The sequence below is a fragment of the Manis javanica genome, chromosome 1 (assembly GCF_040802235.1).
Source record: "Manis javanica isolate MJ-LG chromosome 1, MJ_LKY, whole genome shotgun sequence".
Classification (NCBI taxonomy): domain Eukaryota; kingdom Metazoa; phylum Chordata; class Mammalia; order Pholidota; family Manidae; genus Manis; species Manis javanica.
In genome coordinates, this window is record NC_133156.1 from 11980589 (window position 1) to 11997915 (window position 17327).

The following is a 17327-nucleotide window of genomic DNA, read 5'->3' on the forward strand; positions in this document are numbered from 1 at the left end:
TAGTGGATTTTGTTTCCCAAGCTGGTCTCCAACTTTGGCCCTGACCCTTTTCCTGGCAATTTCATGGGACTGTATGAATCTTCTCTGTTTTATGTGGTGTATTTCTGGGGGACCTTTAGGATATACTGTTCATGGATGAATGTAGTACTAGTGCCTTTGAATCAGCTCGCTGGCCGGATTGCTCTGTTTTGAATCTTGGTACCAGCACTCACTGGCTATGTGACCATGATCATTATTTGTCTTTGAGCCTTAGTTTCCCCATTTATAAAACGGAGAAAATTTCCCTGTGTTAAGTCAGCTGCTCCTCACAAGCACCCATCAAATGTGTGTTGTTGACCTCATTATATAGATGAGGCAACTGAGGTGCACAGAATTTATGAAACTTGCTCAAGTTTGCGTACTGCTAGTGAGGACAGCGGGGCGGATTTGAGCCCAGGCTGCCGGCCAGCCCCGGAGCCGCGCACTTCACCTCCCTCTCCTACTGCGTGAGGCTGTGGAATTGCCCCAGAGTTCAAGCTCTGGGGCTTGATGAATACTTGTCAGAAAATGAGAGCTGGATCATTGTTCTGACACATCTCCTTTCTCCCTCCATTTTTTTTTCTTTTTCATTCAGCATCATTGCAAGAAGGCAATGTTACCACTGTGTTGAAAGCTTTTCCTTTTGTTCTTGTCAAGGAAAATAATCGGGGTTCCTCTGGCTTAACGTTTGCAGCATAGCTATATAGTAATTTGTCTTCACATACGCACCCACCTTTATCAAAGTTTGTGCTTTCTTTTCTTTCCCGCTTGTCCTTGCCCCTGTGTTCTAGGTGGCAGTGGGGGACATCGTGAAGATCGTCAATGGGCAGTATCTTCCTGCAGACATGGTCCTGCTATCCACCAGGTCAGGTGTGCCAGTGGGCACATGTTTTAGAATAAATGTCAAGAATGGTAAAAGCCTAAGTGGTGACAGGAGACATTGCCAGCTGCCCCTTCCTTTCCTCCCGAGAAGCCATCCTCTCTCTCCAGCCCGTTCTTCCATTATTTGTCTTTTGCTCTTTGCTGCCTTAATCCTAAGTTTCCCTTCTCCTGTTTATTCCTTTGTACCTTTTTGTGAACTGTCTTACATTTATTGGTTCAGTTCAGTCTCCTGGCTATTGTGGGCCACTCCTTGTTGCAGGCAGATGTAGGGGTTCGTGCTGCAGATGCACACTGCAGCCTGCCTGAGGCTCTAGAGCCAGTCTCCTGACGGGCCCGGCCGGCCATCTTTGCCACAGAACCTGGGGGCTCCCTCAGTAGCTGTTCAGAGCACCGTGACCACTTTCTGAGCATAGACAAGAACTGCAGGGGGTGTTTGCTCCTCACTCATCCACCTCTGGCCCCTTTCTGCCTACATATCATCGCCACGTCCTCTAGGTAGTTTTGTGCTAGAAAGGTGTCATCGTTAAAGGTGAAAACTGTGGACAGCACAGTCCTTGACTCTTCCTTGGCTTGATATATAAATGTATAATATATATCAAAGAAGGAAAGCCAAAATTAGGGTAAGAATAAACTTCTACTCTTGACTTCAAGATTATATGATATTAAGACTAAAACACTGCTGGAAATCATAGATGCTCACACTGTTTACATTTTCTTTGATTCCAGACAGTGTTTCTCTGACTGGAGATTTGATTACACATTAGATTTTAAGCCTCAGCATGAGTTTTCTTCTAAAGATAAAGTGTTTAAAATTAGGACTCCAGAGCAGGAAAAGCACCATATACAAGGGATGGGATTCATGGTTGTCCCTGTTGGTTGGTAGCAAACTCCTAGAAATAGTAAAATGCAGCTTACTTGATGGTCTGGGATGTGAGTTTTGGCCCTGACCCTCAGAACACCTGGCGTTAACATGAGATTGCTTGTGAGCTGACATCATGTTTTCAAGATGCTTCCTAGTGTTTGAGTCTGCGCTTGTGCAAGCAGCCTGCTGGTGATACCATCCATCCCTTTAATCTTCCCCAAAAAACTTTGACATCCTTCCTTTATATGTGAGAAAACAGAGAAACAGAGATTAAACAACTTCCAAGGCCAGAAAAGTTGCACCAGGATATTTTAACTCAGCCAGTGGGTTGCCACGTCCATTCTGTCAACCACTGACTGTGCCACCTAAAGCCAAAGATCAGAAGAAGTAGTAGAATATCTGCTATGGTTTTGTTTTATTCTTTGAGTTTTCTGTCCTTAAAATTAGGTGTTTTGATTACAAAGTTGCCTATTGACATAGTAAAAAGTGCAAGGAAGAGAAGGCTTGTCAAACTTATATCTCAGTTCCTGAACTCAACTGGCTGTAATTTTCTTCAGGAGATGTTCAGAAGCCCAGGCCAGCTCTTTTGCTCAGGAACGGGCTGAGTCTCAGATTTTGAATGTCACCAAACCCAGTGGTCATGTCTTGGCTGGGGCACCACACATTTCCCATAGCCCACCCCCCGCTTCTCATGCATCTCAGGTATTTCTGCCTGCATGAGGCCAGGCAGCCACGGGGCGGGGGCCATAAGGATGGATCTTTGGGCAGACAGCTTGGTGTTGAGCCCCAGAGATGAGTGTTTGTGTTTCCAGTCAGTTACTGCTACTGAAGTGGTTGTTTATAACATCACTTAGAAGGGCCAGTCAGCAGACACAATTTTCATAGCAGAGACTTTATAAATTGTGGATAATTTGTGTAGAGGACCTTACTAAACTTGGCCTTTTTCCCCTCTCTCTCTCTAGTGAACCCCAGGCAATGTGTTATGTTGAAACAGCTAATCTAGATGGGGAGACGAACCTTAAAATACGCCAGGTAAAGCCGTCTTTCATGACTGGTGTTGTTACAGAGCCCACCTTGCAAATCTGGGCCCTCTGTGTACCAGTGAGTAGTTTTCTGCAGGAAAAAAATCTGCTACTAATGGTTATACCTTAACCCTTGTGGAGTCTATAGGAAGAATGTGCCTTTATTATGAAGGGGACTCCAGAGGGACAGCAGAGCTAGAAAAAGTGGGCTTCATCCAAGGCTGGGTCATGAAGGACGTCACGCCTTAGTTGCCCTCTTGCTGAGCCCCGTGTCGGTGCAGGCGGGAGGGTGCTCCTCGGCGAGGGGCAGCTCTGTGGCCAGGAGGGAAGCACCCACAGTGGGTGATGCAGGAGGGAAGCACCCACAGTGGGTGATGCAGCAGGTAAGCTCCGGATGCCTTACTTTGCACTATTGTTTTATTGAGATTCTAATTCTAGGAAGCAGTTATTAGATACAAAATTTCTATATCTTAAGTAAAGCTCTTCTTACCAAATACTTTAATTCTAGAATGAAAAAGAGTCTTTAATAAACATTTGACAAGCATTTGACACTTAAACTCTCTGCTGCATAAAGTTAATTTGATAACTCCATTTGCATATATTTCTTTGGTACATTAGATATCTGATTTAGACACTTTTTTCTAAACAAGAGTTACTGAATGCTGAATTTAAAAGCTACTTTATTGTGTTTTTATGATTAGTGTGGGAATACAGTTACTAGCCTATGCTCTCTGTAAGGTGCTGGAGTGCGTTGTTACTTAAAACATGGATATTTCCAGCACAGTGGCAGAATATTAACTTTCTGCTGTTTTGAGTTCTTTTGAAACTTTTACATTGTTATAGTGGCAAGAGCTGCCTGTCAAAAGTCTATATTGAGGGATGGTAGTTTGATTTGTTAGCCTCTCCAAATGATTTCATTTTAGATTTTTCCTTATTTCCTTTAGATTAACAGTGGGGATGCCGAATGTTATAATATAAAAGATTGTATTCAGTATCTCCTTCTGGTTTACCATTTTAGAGTCTGAGTCACACTGCTGACATGCAGACCCGGGAAGTGTTGATGAAGTTATCCGGCACGATAGAATGTGAGGGGCCCAACCGCCACCTCTACGACTTCACTGGGAACTTGCACTTAGATGGGAAAAGGTATCACTCTCGTTTTTCTGAGTGTGTGTGTGTGTTTTTTTCTTTTTAGTGGGACTAAGAATTACTGGAGTTTTGGAAAATAATCAGTGTGCTCTCTGGTTTCATAGTATTTTAAAACAGTGGGATTTCTTGATATTTAGCTTAGGCATGAGAGACAGCTTCTGTTCAAACACTATTTCAATCCATTTAAACCTTCCCTTAAATTTAAGGAAAGAACTAATTTTTGCCACAAAAAACAGGGGGTGTGAAATGAGGTTCGCAGTGCTGCCTCTTTCTGTGTATTATCTGCTAGGGAGGAGAGCTGGTTTCAGCTGGATAAAACTGTCCAGAAAAGCAGAAGTGAGGTGTCTGAGGTATCTAAGAGCAAATATATTTACTAGAGAAATCTCTCTCTCTCTCTCTCTCTCTCTCTCTCTCTCTCTCTCTCTCTCTCTCTCTTTGGCTAACATTCTTCTAAGTAGCATTTGTTTTTAGGAAGTTGAATGGAAAGAACAACAATTACTCTTCCTTGAGAATATTCGCAGCCCTGTTGTCTCTATGGTGTCAGTATTTTTCCTCTTGGCATTTGTTTTAGTGTTGCAGAGTCACTTTTTGTCATTATGTTGGGGTGCAGCTTCTATCTTCTCCCATCTTTAATCTGTATGCTTTTTAGCAAGGTCTCCTGCCTTCCTGTTTTGCACAGACCCTAAGGGAAGGACCCAATCATGGGAATCAACCCCAAATACCTCTGACAACGCAGTGTGCCTGCTGTTTAGATTAATTTCATTCAGTGTCGAGCCATTCTGTAGACTTCCCGATTTCTAAATCACACAGTGTTTTATTTCATCATGAAGGCATCCTTGACAAATTTGATATCACCGCTTTTTTTTTTTTTCTTATAGTAGTCTACAAAATAAACTGGGTTTTCTAAATGAACATGCTTCTGGGTATTGTAGGAATTTCCTTTTGGGGCGGTGAATGTCGCTGGCAGGGTCATAAGAGACACAATTCCCTCTAACATTGTATAGGAAAAACAATTATTTTTTATGTAGTGCTGAATGGATAAGAAACCATTTTTAGGTCTTTTTTGTTTTTTTGGGTTTTTTTTGGTAGATTAAGTCAGTGGTAACCATTATTGCCCCGTTTCTCAGTGAAATAATTCAGATTTGACTAAAGAAACATTTGATTGTGGGTTGATTTTTAAGGGGAAAACTCATGCTCATTTGTCAGACTATTATTAAATATAAATGTTGTTTCTTATTTTTAGCCCTGTTTCCCTTGGGCCCGACCAGATCTTATTAAGAGGTACACAGCTTAGAAATACTCAGTGGGTCTTTGGCATAGTTGTTTATACTGGACACGACACCAAACTCATGCAGGTAAAACATTTCTTTGCTGAAAAACAATGCTGATTTTAGTCTTTTTTTTTTTCTTCTTTCTTTCTGTTTTATGGAGTAGAGAGTGGAAATGAAGATGTTGCATTTAGGTAGGTCAGGTTTGTCTATGAACTTAAATTTGGAAAGAAAGTGCCTTTATTTTGATTCTTTAGATAGTTTCTCCTGAATTTCTATTATTGTATCAGATGTTTGTTACCTGTTGCTTGAAATATCACTGGTCTTTGTTTTCTGGGTTAAGGAGACAATAAATTCTAACTTATCTTTTGGACTTAAATGGGGATTTTTTAATGATTTTTTTATTTCTCCTCCCCACCCCATTAATTAAGGTTTTACAGTAAGTTGTCTTGTTTAACTGAATTCTAGATAATTTAGAATCAGCTATTTTTGAGCTAATGTTTATTCTTCACATGCCAAAAAAATACTAAAGTAAAATTATTTTGCTTTTTCTCCCTGTTAATGTTTTAAAACTTATCATTTGTGAATTTATAGCCTATATATATATATATATAGCCTATATATATATATAGGGTAATCGGGAATCACAAAGCAGAGGGGTCTGTGTGACACGCGTCATTACAGAGGGCTGTGGGCACATGTAGATGGCCCAACGATCCCAGGCTTAGCGTGTCTCATTGACTAGATACTAAGCACCACGTATTAGATAGGGAGTTGGGGAAGGAAGCTGCTGCACAGGTGTACTGTTTGAGGTGCAATGATGTAGGAGACAGAGTTAAGTATTTGTCAGGACAGCTGAAGTAACAGACCCCAGTGTCCCTCCCAGCTGAGGGTGGCAGTGGAGCTTGGCGGGAGGATTCGCAGGACTGAGACTCACTGACACTGAGGAGTGTCAAGTCGCTGAGTCACAGGCTGGCCAGTGTGTCGGGTGCTTGACTTTGTGGCTCAGGAGTCAGGGGCCTGTGGCATGGGGAGATCTGAGGGCGAGCCTTGGGGGCAGGAGACAGGAGTCTATTGGAGGCCATTTGCTGTTGGGAACTAAAGGACTGACAGGCCATGGCATTCGATGGGTCGGTGCTGTGCTTTTGAAGACAGAATCCTGCCAAAGCTGGGTAGAGGCAGATGCTAGAAGCCCATCGCGCAAAGCTGCAGAGAGAGATGGCGGGTGACTGCGAGGCTGTTGGCTTTGCTAAGGAAAGAGCCAGAAGGTGGTGTAGCGCGGATTTTGTAGGTGGGCTTTTAAACATTGCATTAGAGGAATGGTGTGTGAGAAGCATCACTGGGCCCCATTCAGTGATGCTCTGACTTGGACAGGGACACAAGTCTTTCCTGGGGCACCCTCTGCTTGAGAGGGGGAAGTGCCCTCAGCTGGGTAAAGCGGGAGCAGGAGACAAGCTCCTGAAGGAGGGTGAGGATCTGGGGAGGGTTTGGTCCTGGAAGGTAGGGCCTGAGGCATGGCGGGATGGTCATGGAGGAGTGTAGGGGGGACAGGGTGGGGTGGAGTGGGGTGGGGGGATCCACGGCAGCTGGACAAATGAACGGGTGACCCCTGAGACACAGTTCTGGGATGGGTCAAGATTATTCAGTGTGTCTGAGATGGACCTGAACCGTCCTTCCTCCTAGGTCCTCACCCATTCACCCCCACTGGTTAGAAAGTTCAGCGTTTGTTGATTCTGAACAGCCTGTGTACAAAAACTTGATCCTGATGAATAGCTTAGTGCTCCGCCACCTAGGAAGTGTCCTGACTTCCCAAGTCTAGTTCTGGCAGCCACTGCCTGGCACTTTGGGAGCCCCACCGACTGCAGGTCTCGTCTGCTCTCTATGATGATGTGACCAAGAGATCCCAAGGAGTTAGCTCAGATTCGGGCAGGGCCCCAAGACTAGTCGGTAGATGGTGCATATTACAAATGTAACTGCTCTGCAAGATTCCTTGTACACTGTTGTTTTCTCAGGGCATAGTACTGGTTTTCTAGATCATGCATTATAATACAGCTTTGTAGCGAAGGCTTAAGGGATAATTAAAATTACACGTAAAATCGATCCCATCATCTCTTCAGTGAACGCAGGACGCACTGAGTTGCCTCATGAAGTTGCCTTGCATCCCGTGAGTGTGACAGGCACTTCTCCTTGCATCTAGATTCAATAAACCTCTTTGCACGGCCTGTTCCATGTTGCCTGTTCGAGTCCTGAATGCTGGAAAGCCCCAGAAACATCTGGGCTGGACTTGCTGTGCCTTTAGGGCTGAAACAACAAGTTAAAATAATGAGCTTTCAAAGGGAATACAAAGCACTTAGCCAGAAGCCATCCTGTTTGTGAAATTACATTTTCCGTCTGTACTTGTGCTACCTGACCACAGAGAGGAAACATGGTTGCTTTAGGGCTCTTCTACTTGTGTGATTTTTGTTTTTTAAACTCTCACCAGTGCCTTTTACGCCTCACAGTGCCCTTGTTTCATGTGTAGTGTAGTTACACATAGTAGTAGTTCAGTGTGTGCTCGTGGTTGATTCAACATGAGAGAGAATTCAGTGAAAAGGAGGAAAAAGTATATAAAGGAAAATACTGCTGTGCTGTTTAGATACTTAGAGGGCTTAACTTTTCCAAACTGCTAGTATAACAGTTGGTCAGCTCCCCAGCCCCACAGAAAACCATGGCCACGAGAGCGGTATTTCTGGCTTTGGTGACAGGATTCAGACAGCAGCCTCAGCCATGCTGTGCTATGAGCTTCTCTGTGGAACCTAGGAACGGATTGCCTCCCATTTTAGTCTTGATTTTATGTTCACCTTGGGACTTTATTCACAGTCTTATATTTGGAGACATTTTCTTACTAGGTCTTTTCACGATCAGATAAATGGAGACTAGTGAAAGAGAATACTGACCTAAGTTTGGCACAAGGCACTGTTTTTGTGGCCAGTTAGTGCCTTACAAGTTTTTGGACACCTTATCTTTATAAATCAGTGTTGCCTGTGAAGAGAGAAGGCTCATGACTCCCGGAAGGTGCCTGTAGACTGAAGCCCTGATATGCGTCTTTCCCTGTTTCCTGGCTTCTGATTGAATCACGGCTCTGCTCACCTCCAGGAATGGATTATTTCCACCTGGCTGTATTACGGTATTAGTTTCCTATTACTGCCATTAATAATTTATACAGACTTCGTGGCTTAAAACAGCATGAAGCTGTTATGATATAATTCTATAGGTCAGAAGTTTGATATGGGTCTTACCTATATGATGATGTCAGTGGGGCAGCATTCCTTTCCAGAACAATCTGGGAGGTTCTCGAGGAGAATCTGTTCCTTGCCTTTCCCAACCTTCAGGAGGCTGCCTAAATTCCTTGGCTTATGACCCCTTTTCCCTTATCTTCAAAGCCAGCGATGTGGCATCTCTTTGACATTCTATTGTTGTCACATCTCCCTGACTATAAGCAGAAAAGGCTCTCTCCTTTTTGTGGTTTTAAGGACCACCTGATTAAATTTGGCCCTTGTATAAACTAAGGCAGTCTCCCTAAGGCAGGGTCCTTAATCTAATCACATCTGCAAAGCCCCTTTTACCACTTCAACTAGCATATTCATGGGGTTCGGATATTAAGGCATGAACATTATTGGGGACTGTTCCTCTGCCCCCACAACTACCTTCAGAAAATTTTAATAAGATGACTTCAGGTGCTTAAGTGTCTAGTGCAACCAGTACTGTTGTTTTCCACCACCGAGGTGACCACCTGATGCTTAGTGGTCCTTAAATCTGGCTTTAATGGATATTTCTGAACTCACTTTCCAAGGTTGGCCTCTGTTCTACCTGGGCTGGTGTTTACCCCCAACCTCCAGCCCTGCCCCCGAACAGTTTATAGATGGTTAGGTGCCTTTCTACCCTTGTTTTACTTTCCTGTCTACATTCTGTTTTGGCCCGGGATTCCATTCAGATTTCTCCAGACCCACTAGAGCTTTCCTGATTTTTCCTGCTGGTTTTCCCTCCATAGTTTTCCACCTGAACTCTTTGTCCATCCACTTATTTTGATGTCTATTGATGTTCTGTTTTGCATTATTGATGTGTCTATGTTTGTGTATGTCTTCTTTTTCTCAATTAAATTTTGAGATGCCAGAGGGCAAATAATGTACTTCAGAAATACCTATTTATTCATTAGTTCTAGACCCATGTATTACGTTGAAGATTGTGTCTAGATTTTTATAGTGTAGAATCTTTAAGTTTCCCTTGAATTAGCAACGTCCTGATTTCTTCTAAACTGAACTTAAATGATTTAGAGCTTGTTGTGTTGGGAGATGGTGGAAGTAGATAATTTTATGCCAAAATGTGATCATAAGTAGTACAGAGTGAATCATATAGAGTTGAAATGTATATCTTACATTTCCTTAAAATGGTAGTGTGTGTCTTCTGTCTTCTATATTAAAAACTACGGGTTGATTCAGGAGTGTGGTGTACATTTTAATTTCATTGGTTATTTGGCAGAAAAATACAGTCTTTCTTTCTCCCCAGTCCTTTCCCCCAGTTTGCTCTGTGACTCTTACTGATTTTAAATGCTCTTCTGCAGAATTCCACAAAAGCACCTCTCAAGAGATCAAATGTTGAAAAAGTGACGAATGTACAAATCCTGGTGTTATTTGGCCTCCTGTTAGTCATGGCCTTGGTGAGCTCCGTGGGGGCCCTGTACTGGAACAGATCTCAGGGTGGAAAGAACTGGTACATCACGAAGATGGGTAAGTGTTGGCATGGGTTGTATATGGAAGTCAGGCAACACCCCTTTTTGAAAGCCTGTCCCATGTGTGGTTTCTGTGTGTGGCCATGTATCATCCTTGTCTTCTCTTCTGTTACTCTGTATAATGCCAGCCTTGCAAGGAGACCTGAAAGACTAGGGGCCATGTGCTGATGTGACGGTGGACACATTTGGGGATTATTTATAGTCATATGATTATTTTTATTTTATTTTTTTTTAGGAGAGCAAGGTGTACAGGCTTTTATTTAGAGATGAAGTGAAAGGACAGAGCTCCTGGCTCACGCCAGGACGGGACAAGAGAGTCCCCATATGATTATTTTTTAACGGTATTTTTTGAGTTTTTTTTTTAGTGGTTATTTTAGGGATTACAATGGAGATCTTAATTTATCAGCATTTACTTCAGATTAATACTAACTTAATTTCTGTAAAATACAGAAGTTTTACTCTAGTATAAATCCATTTCCTTCCCTGCCTTGTGCTATTATCATCGTATATAATACATCTATGTTATCAGCCCAGTAAGTGTTATATTTATTGCTTTCTATAATCTTATGCCTCTTAAAGAGGCAAAACAAACAGGAAATATATTTATAGGGTTGTTTTACATTAACCTACTTATTTATCATTTGTAGCACTCTTCATTTCTTCTTGTAGATTTGAGTTGCCAGCTTATGTCATTTATTCATTTGATGTAGCTTCATTCTCCCCTCGTTTGTGCTGTCATATATATTATGACATCTGTATCTAAGTCAAATAATGCAATTTCATAATGCTTTTTGTCATTGATTTTTGTGTTTAATTCAAAAGAAAGGATAAGAAACATGTAATTCTGTTGTCTGGTATAGGTACTATATAATGACCTTTACTGCTGCCCTTTGTTTATGAGGATTTAACTACTGTCTGGTGTCACTTCCTTTCTTTTGGAAAATTTCCTTTAGTATTTCTTATAAGGCAGATTGGATAGCAACAAATTATAGTTTTTCTCTTGGAATGTCGTAATTTCTCCTTTGTTTTTGAAGGGTAGTTTTGCTGATACAGAAAGAATTCTTGTAGAATTCTTGCTTGACATTCTTTGCCTTTGAATATGCCACTCTACTGCCTTCTGACCTCCACTGTACTGGTGAAAAGTCAGTTATTAATCTTACCAATGTCTCCCTTGTATGTGAATCATTTTTCTATTATTGCTTTCAAAATTATCTTTTGTTTTCAGTAGTTCTGAGTTTGTTGAGTTTTTTGCATGTGTATGCTAATATTTTTTCATCGAATTTGGAAAGTTTTCAGCTATTATTTATTCAAATAGTGTTTCTGCCACATTCTCACTCCCCTGTCTTTCTGCTACTCCCATTATCTGTATGTTGGTTCACTTGATGGGTTTGAACGGGTCTTTAAGGCTCTGTTAATTTTTCTTTGTTCCTTTTTCTTTCTGTTCTTCCCATTAGATAATCTCTATTGATCTATATTCAAGTTTATTCTCTTCTACCAGCTTAATACTATTCAGCTCCACTAGTGAGTTTTTTCATTTCAATTATTGTACTTTTTAGTTCCAGAATTTCCATTTGATTATTTTTAAACTTCTCTCTCTTTCTCAATATTTTCCAATTGATCAGCCATTGCTATCATACTTCTAATTCTTTAAACAGTTGCCTTTAATTCTTTGAATGTATTTATAATAGCTGCTTTGAAGTGTCTGTTTGGTCCATCATCTGGGCCCCCCTCAGTGGCAGTTTCTATTGCTCTTTATTTTCTGTCTCTGTATGTTTCATGTATTTTTATTGTTGTTGTTAAAAACTTGGCATTTTAGAAAATATATTACAGCAATTCTGGATTCTGATTTCCGCCCCCTCCTTGGGCTCATTGTTGCTGTTTTTGTTTATTTCCTTAGTGACTTGCCTGGACTAATTCTGTGAAGTCTGTTTTCTTCTGCAGTGTACAGCCTCTGATGTTACTGCTCAGTTTTATTTCCATGTTTTTACTAACTCTTTTAAAATGTACAGTTTCAGGTATACAGTGGTTTTTAATATATTCACAGATTTCTGCAACGCTCACCCCTACCTAAGGTTAGAACATTTTCGTCACTGCAGAAAGAAACTGTCCTCATTAGCAGTCACTCCTCTCCTTGTTTTTACTTTTAAGCCTGGATTCCTAGGGGTCAGCAGAGCTTGGAGGGCTGCCAATGATCAGTGAGCGGTTATGCTTAAACCCCTTGAGACAGTTAGGTTTTGCTTAAGTCCCTTTGTTGTTTGATGTGCGTGTGACTTGGGAAAGCCTGCAGTGTTTGGGGAATTTAAAGCCTGGCCCACATTCCATCAGGGACTAGTAGCTCAAAAGTACCCCCTCTGGCCTCTGTAGACAGGTGCAGCCTTGCACATGGACACGACCTTCTGGACCACCAGGGTTGAATGTGATTTTAGCAAGGTGTCTTTGGCCATCTCTTCCCAGCATCTTCCTGCTTAATTTATGGCTGGTCTCCTGCTTTGTTTGCTCCTACTAGTATTGCAAGATATTATCTTCCCTGATTGTTACCCTCCAGGTTCTCTATTGTTCTTGACAGAGCGCTTGGCACGCTGTCTTCCTATACTGCTCCAAATTGATGTCAGCTCCCTCAGGTAGCTCCTGCCCTGGCCACCTGCCTCACTCTGGAGCAGCAGACTAGCCCGCTCTGGGGTAGAATTTCTGCAACATGGAGGTGGGGTGGGAGAAGATGAGAGCTGCCCGTCCCAACCACCCATCCGCAATAGGACTTAAGCAACATGGTTCTTTGAGCATAGAAGGGAAAAAGCCTCTGGTCTAAATGCCAAAGGCTACCATGTAGTGGGACTGAATTGATTTTCTGGAATGCATGCTATTGAAATCTTTGTGTGCTCAATGATTATTCTCAAGCACTTTGAAGGCTTGTTTTTGACAGTTTTGTCCAGTTTTACTGTTTCCTTTTCTGATGGATTTGCCAGTCTCCTTACAGTGCAATTCTAGAAAACAGAATTTATGACAAAAAAATTTTGAATAATCAATTTGAACTTTAAAACTTTGGGGTCCTCTGGTTTTTGTTATTGCGACTTTTCAGTATATTTTAGTTAATCTAATTGAAGCATTTATTTTCCTTTTTGAATGATGTAGAAAACTCAAACACTTTTAGTTGCCTGGGACAACTCCTGTTGTTACTTTATGAATATGGGCTATGTGACTGTGATTTCACCTGTAGGTGGGATCAAAATCCCTTGGTATTGGCTCTTAGAATTTGTATTTGAATGATGTTATGTGTCCAGATCCAAATGTGAACACTGACTGATACTTTGTGTACATGTATGGATACTTTTAAAATGTCATGGTCTGGGTAATTTAACAGTATGGACACTATCTTGGTATACAGGCTTTGTGGGAACTGGCATTTAAATTGCTCGAATAATGTCAGACTCCAGTACAAGCTGCACGATTTATGCTGGAAAAATTGTCTTTTTGTCTGATCCGAACAGCTTTCCGTCATGTTATCCTTATGGTAAAGTCAGAGTACCCCTGGGGAAAGCCATCAGACTTCACATTAGCCTTGTCATTGTTGAAAATTTGACTTCAGTTCCTTCTGGATTCTGTCCGTGCTCATCGGCTTTGTTTGGCTGAACTGGTTTGCGTAGGGGTGGTGACTCTTCTTTTTTTGGTACTTCTTTATTTCCTGGCTTTGGACTAGAACATTCTAGGGTTTTTTTCTGCCTTAGGTTTGGGTCTTCCCTGAATTTCCCTACACTTACTCATACTGGATATAATGATATGAAGCTATGTTTGTCCTATATTTAAAATTTGAAATTTTAACTTTCTTAATACGTAATTCTAGTTGTTGACAGGTAGATATTTTTTTCTAAACAAATGTTATACCTCAGGGACATTTGTTAACTGTTGGTACTGAGATACCATGATTAGCGACCTACTGAATTCAGTAGAACAAAGTAGCAAAAGGAAACATGTCAGGAAGAAAAGCGATCATCAGGAGAAAAGGAAGCCTTATAGGTGAGAAGAAAATGAAGGAATGGTGGAAAGAAAAAAACTGCTGACCACTGGTACCTACTCACCTGTATCTTCTGCCAGGACTATATCTTCCTATTCAAAACTCTAAATCTGAATCAAATTACCATCATTCTTTTAGGGGGTGGTTGTTTATTTTCCTCCATTCTTGTTCCTGCTGCAACAAAGAATTGAAGGGCAGAGGTGCACTACTGAGGCAGAGTCATGGTTTTATTTAAAGTTACGGACTTAAAGAGAGAGAAAGTGTGGATGTCGTCAGAGAGGAGGCCCCCTGAAAGGTTGAAAAGTTTTATTTAAAGAGAGAGAAAGTGTGGGTGTCCTCTGAGAGGAGGTGCCCTGAAAGACTGGGGGTTCCCCCTTTTAAGGCTTTTACAGGAATGTGACAAAGGACTAGGGGGTGTAAACTTATCAAGTGGTCTCAAGATGTTGATCTTTGGTAACAGACATTAAGTCTCTTCTCTTCTATTATCAGTCCTTTAAGTAATTCTGCAAAATTAACAAGAAATTTACTGATCTGGTTCCTGCCCAGGATAGCAGCTTCCCTCTGGGAACGTATTAATCAAGACCACCTGCCCTGCCCCCAAGGTGGGCTGAGTTATTGTCTGTTTGCTAAAGAGTAAGTTAGGAATCTTACTTCCTAACTTCCTGGCTTTTGAAATGGAATCTTAGCTTTAAGATGGAATTTTACTTGTTCTTACTATGCTGTTTATCTCTGGGTTTTTTTCATCATAGGCAGGAAAAGTTACCCATGATGTTTGTCTCCTGCCCAGGTTGCAAATTACTTGATTAGGGGCTGGAGGAGTCAAAAACAGCGTAAAGGTTAAGTTAAAGAATAAACTGGGCCTTTGAGCAGGTCTGTGAATGCATGGGCTGTGCTGGGATACTTTTCTTTATCTGGGGAATATCTGGACATTCCAAGTTATTTCTGGCCTTTGGAGCTTCACCTGATTAATTTATGAATATTAACTCTGTGAGTCTTTTCTGACTTTCTAGTTTAATCTGGTTAACTCGTTGAGTCCCTTTTAGTAGGCTTACTGGCCTTATTCTCTCTCCACCCCTCTCATATCTATTTTTCTGCTTAACACTTTGACGTAATTTTCTGGGGGAAAACTCACTAACTGTGGTTTGAAGTCATTGCACATTCCCAATCTCCACGCCTCACCTTCCGCTATCATTATTATAATTCTACTCCCCATCAAAGGCATCTTTAACACTAGTCAAACCCTTAGTCTGCTGCAATCCTCTCCAACCTCTTGCCAAGGTAATAAGATCTTACTTCGTTGGCTTTCACCCAGGGTGTCATGGTCGTCAGGTAAAGAACTTCCTCCTTTTGATACTCACAGACCTTGTCCCTCTCCCCCTCCTGCGGCCCCTTCTCCAGTCCACTGACCCTGCCTCTGCTTTGGATTCTGCCTCTGAGGGGTTTTGTGTCATCAGACATTCTTTCTAATAAATAGGGTCAAGTCTTGCCCACCTCCCTCTCTTCGCTTGCTACTGGTTCATACTTTTTTCCCCTTACTAATTCTTTGGAGTTTCCCAAATACACTCATACCTTAGTGAGGTTTTAGACATTCCTTACAGCCACTTCAAATGCCTTTCCTCTCTTTTCGCATCCTTTTGGTTAGCTGTCTTCTCTGCTCCAAAACTTAACTAAAGCTTCTCCTCTTCTGTTTGGCCTTCAGTGACCATGGGCTTCCCATGGAAACATCTCCTGTCCTGGTTTCTTCAATGCACTATGAACTCCTCTTTAGTAGATGTGCCCTGCTGCATGGCACGATGAGGGGCACGCTTATTTCTGCTTGTTCCCCTTGCCCACACCTCTTAGTAGAAGCCAGCTCTTTATTGGAAGGGACGGTATCACAACAGTCTTTGTATTACAGTTTGCACAACATAGTAGGTTTTACAATGATTTTAGTTTGAATCTCTACATTTATACATAAGCCAGCCGACTTTTTTTTTTTTGGGGGGTGCACATCTTTTAGAAAAATTTCAAAGTAAGAAAAAAAGTAAACGAAAACTGAATGGAGATCCACTAAAGCTATACAGATATTCTGGGTTTCTTCCACAGAGACCAGCTCGGATAATTTTGGATATAACTTGCTGACGTTCATCATCTTGTACAACAATCTTATCCCCATCAGTCTGCTGGTGACTCTTGAGGTCGTGAAATACACTCAAGCCCTTTTTATAAACTGGGTGAGTATTCCAGGAGTTTAAAAGTCAGACCGCCGGAGAGGTGTCCACCACTATTTTCTAATACTCTCTCCAAGCTCTCGTCATTTGACCGAGCTCCCAGGGGAGGAAGAATATAGCTAATTTACAATTCAGTCTGGGAGTGAAAGCAGCCAGAGACCTGGCAAGGGTGTCCCTGAGCTAGTGATGACACTGACCAGTCACTTAACATCCCATGTTCCTGGTCTGTGAAATGAGGAAGATGGTAGAACCTGTGCAAGTAGTTCTAGTGAAGACCGAGTGAGACAGTAGAGACAGAATGCCTAGAAGGCGTGTGGCTTCTGGTGAGTGGGGCCGAAGTGGCTGTAGCTGCTGTTCATGCTTTCAGAGTCTAATTAGTGTTGAAAGAAAGCTCTCTTAGCCATGCCTACTTCGGTGTTCATAATGTATCAGAATTCGTGGTGATGGTATTTTGGATTCTATTGTAAGAGTGGAAATGAAATTTGAAGGAAGTGCCATGTGTCCATGAAGCAGCCCATGTTGTCTACCGTCACTTTCATTACATTTTTATTTGATTCTCACAGCAATCCTGTAAACAAGGTATTAGATCAGAAGTATGAGTTAGTCTAGGTCATGAAATGGGCATCTTGAAACCACGTCTTGTGTTCATGAATACCATGCTTTCTCCTTGTATCACATTGTTTTTCTATACTAAGAGCTGCTGTTTTCACCCCCAAATTAAAAATTAGCATTTATACTGAGTTACTAGTTTTTAGATTCTTTTTTGTGTTAACCTAAATGAAGGATTAATGGTATATATTTTCTGAGTTACCTGCTCCATTCTCTCTCTCAGGACACAGATATGTATTACCTAGGAAATGACACTCCTGCAATGGCCAGGACCTCAAACCTTAATGAAGAGCTTGGACAGGTGAGCCTCTTTGCAAGCTTTGGGGACGGAGACCTGAGCACGGTGGGGTGATGAGTATCAGAGGAACGATGGAGATATTTTGGAAAAGTGGCTCTCAATTAATGTGGTTTTGATGTCTGAAGAGGTATATAGTATTTGAAAGAATTATTAAATAGAAACATTGATAGGTTTTGACTTGCTTTTTGATGCATGGGTATATTTTTATCACCTGGAAGATACCAGCAAAAAA

General features: G+C 41.6%; 1 protein-coding gene across 3 annotated transcripts in view; it reads left to right on the top strand.

The window, feature by feature from the left end:
* The window catches only part of ATP8A2 (ATPase phospholipid transporting 8A2), a 518682-nt gene that overhangs the window by 127520 nt on the left and 373835 nt on the right, over positions 1-17327 (top strand). For all 3 annotated transcript variants that reach the window (XM_037003923.2, XM_073228342.1, XM_073228389.1), the window contains exons 7-13: positions 810-883; positions 2725-2794; positions 3803-3930; positions 5177-5288; positions 9802-9967; positions 16064-16191; positions 17021-17098. In XM_037003923.2, the coding sequence (XP_036859818.2) occupies positions 810-883; positions 2725-2794; positions 3803-3930; positions 5177-5288; positions 9802-9967; positions 16064-16191; positions 17021-17098 (756 nt within the window). The remainder of the gene's footprint in view (positions 1-809; positions 884-2724; positions 2795-3802; positions 3931-5176; positions 5289-9801; positions 9968-16063; positions 16192-17020; positions 17099-17327) is intronic.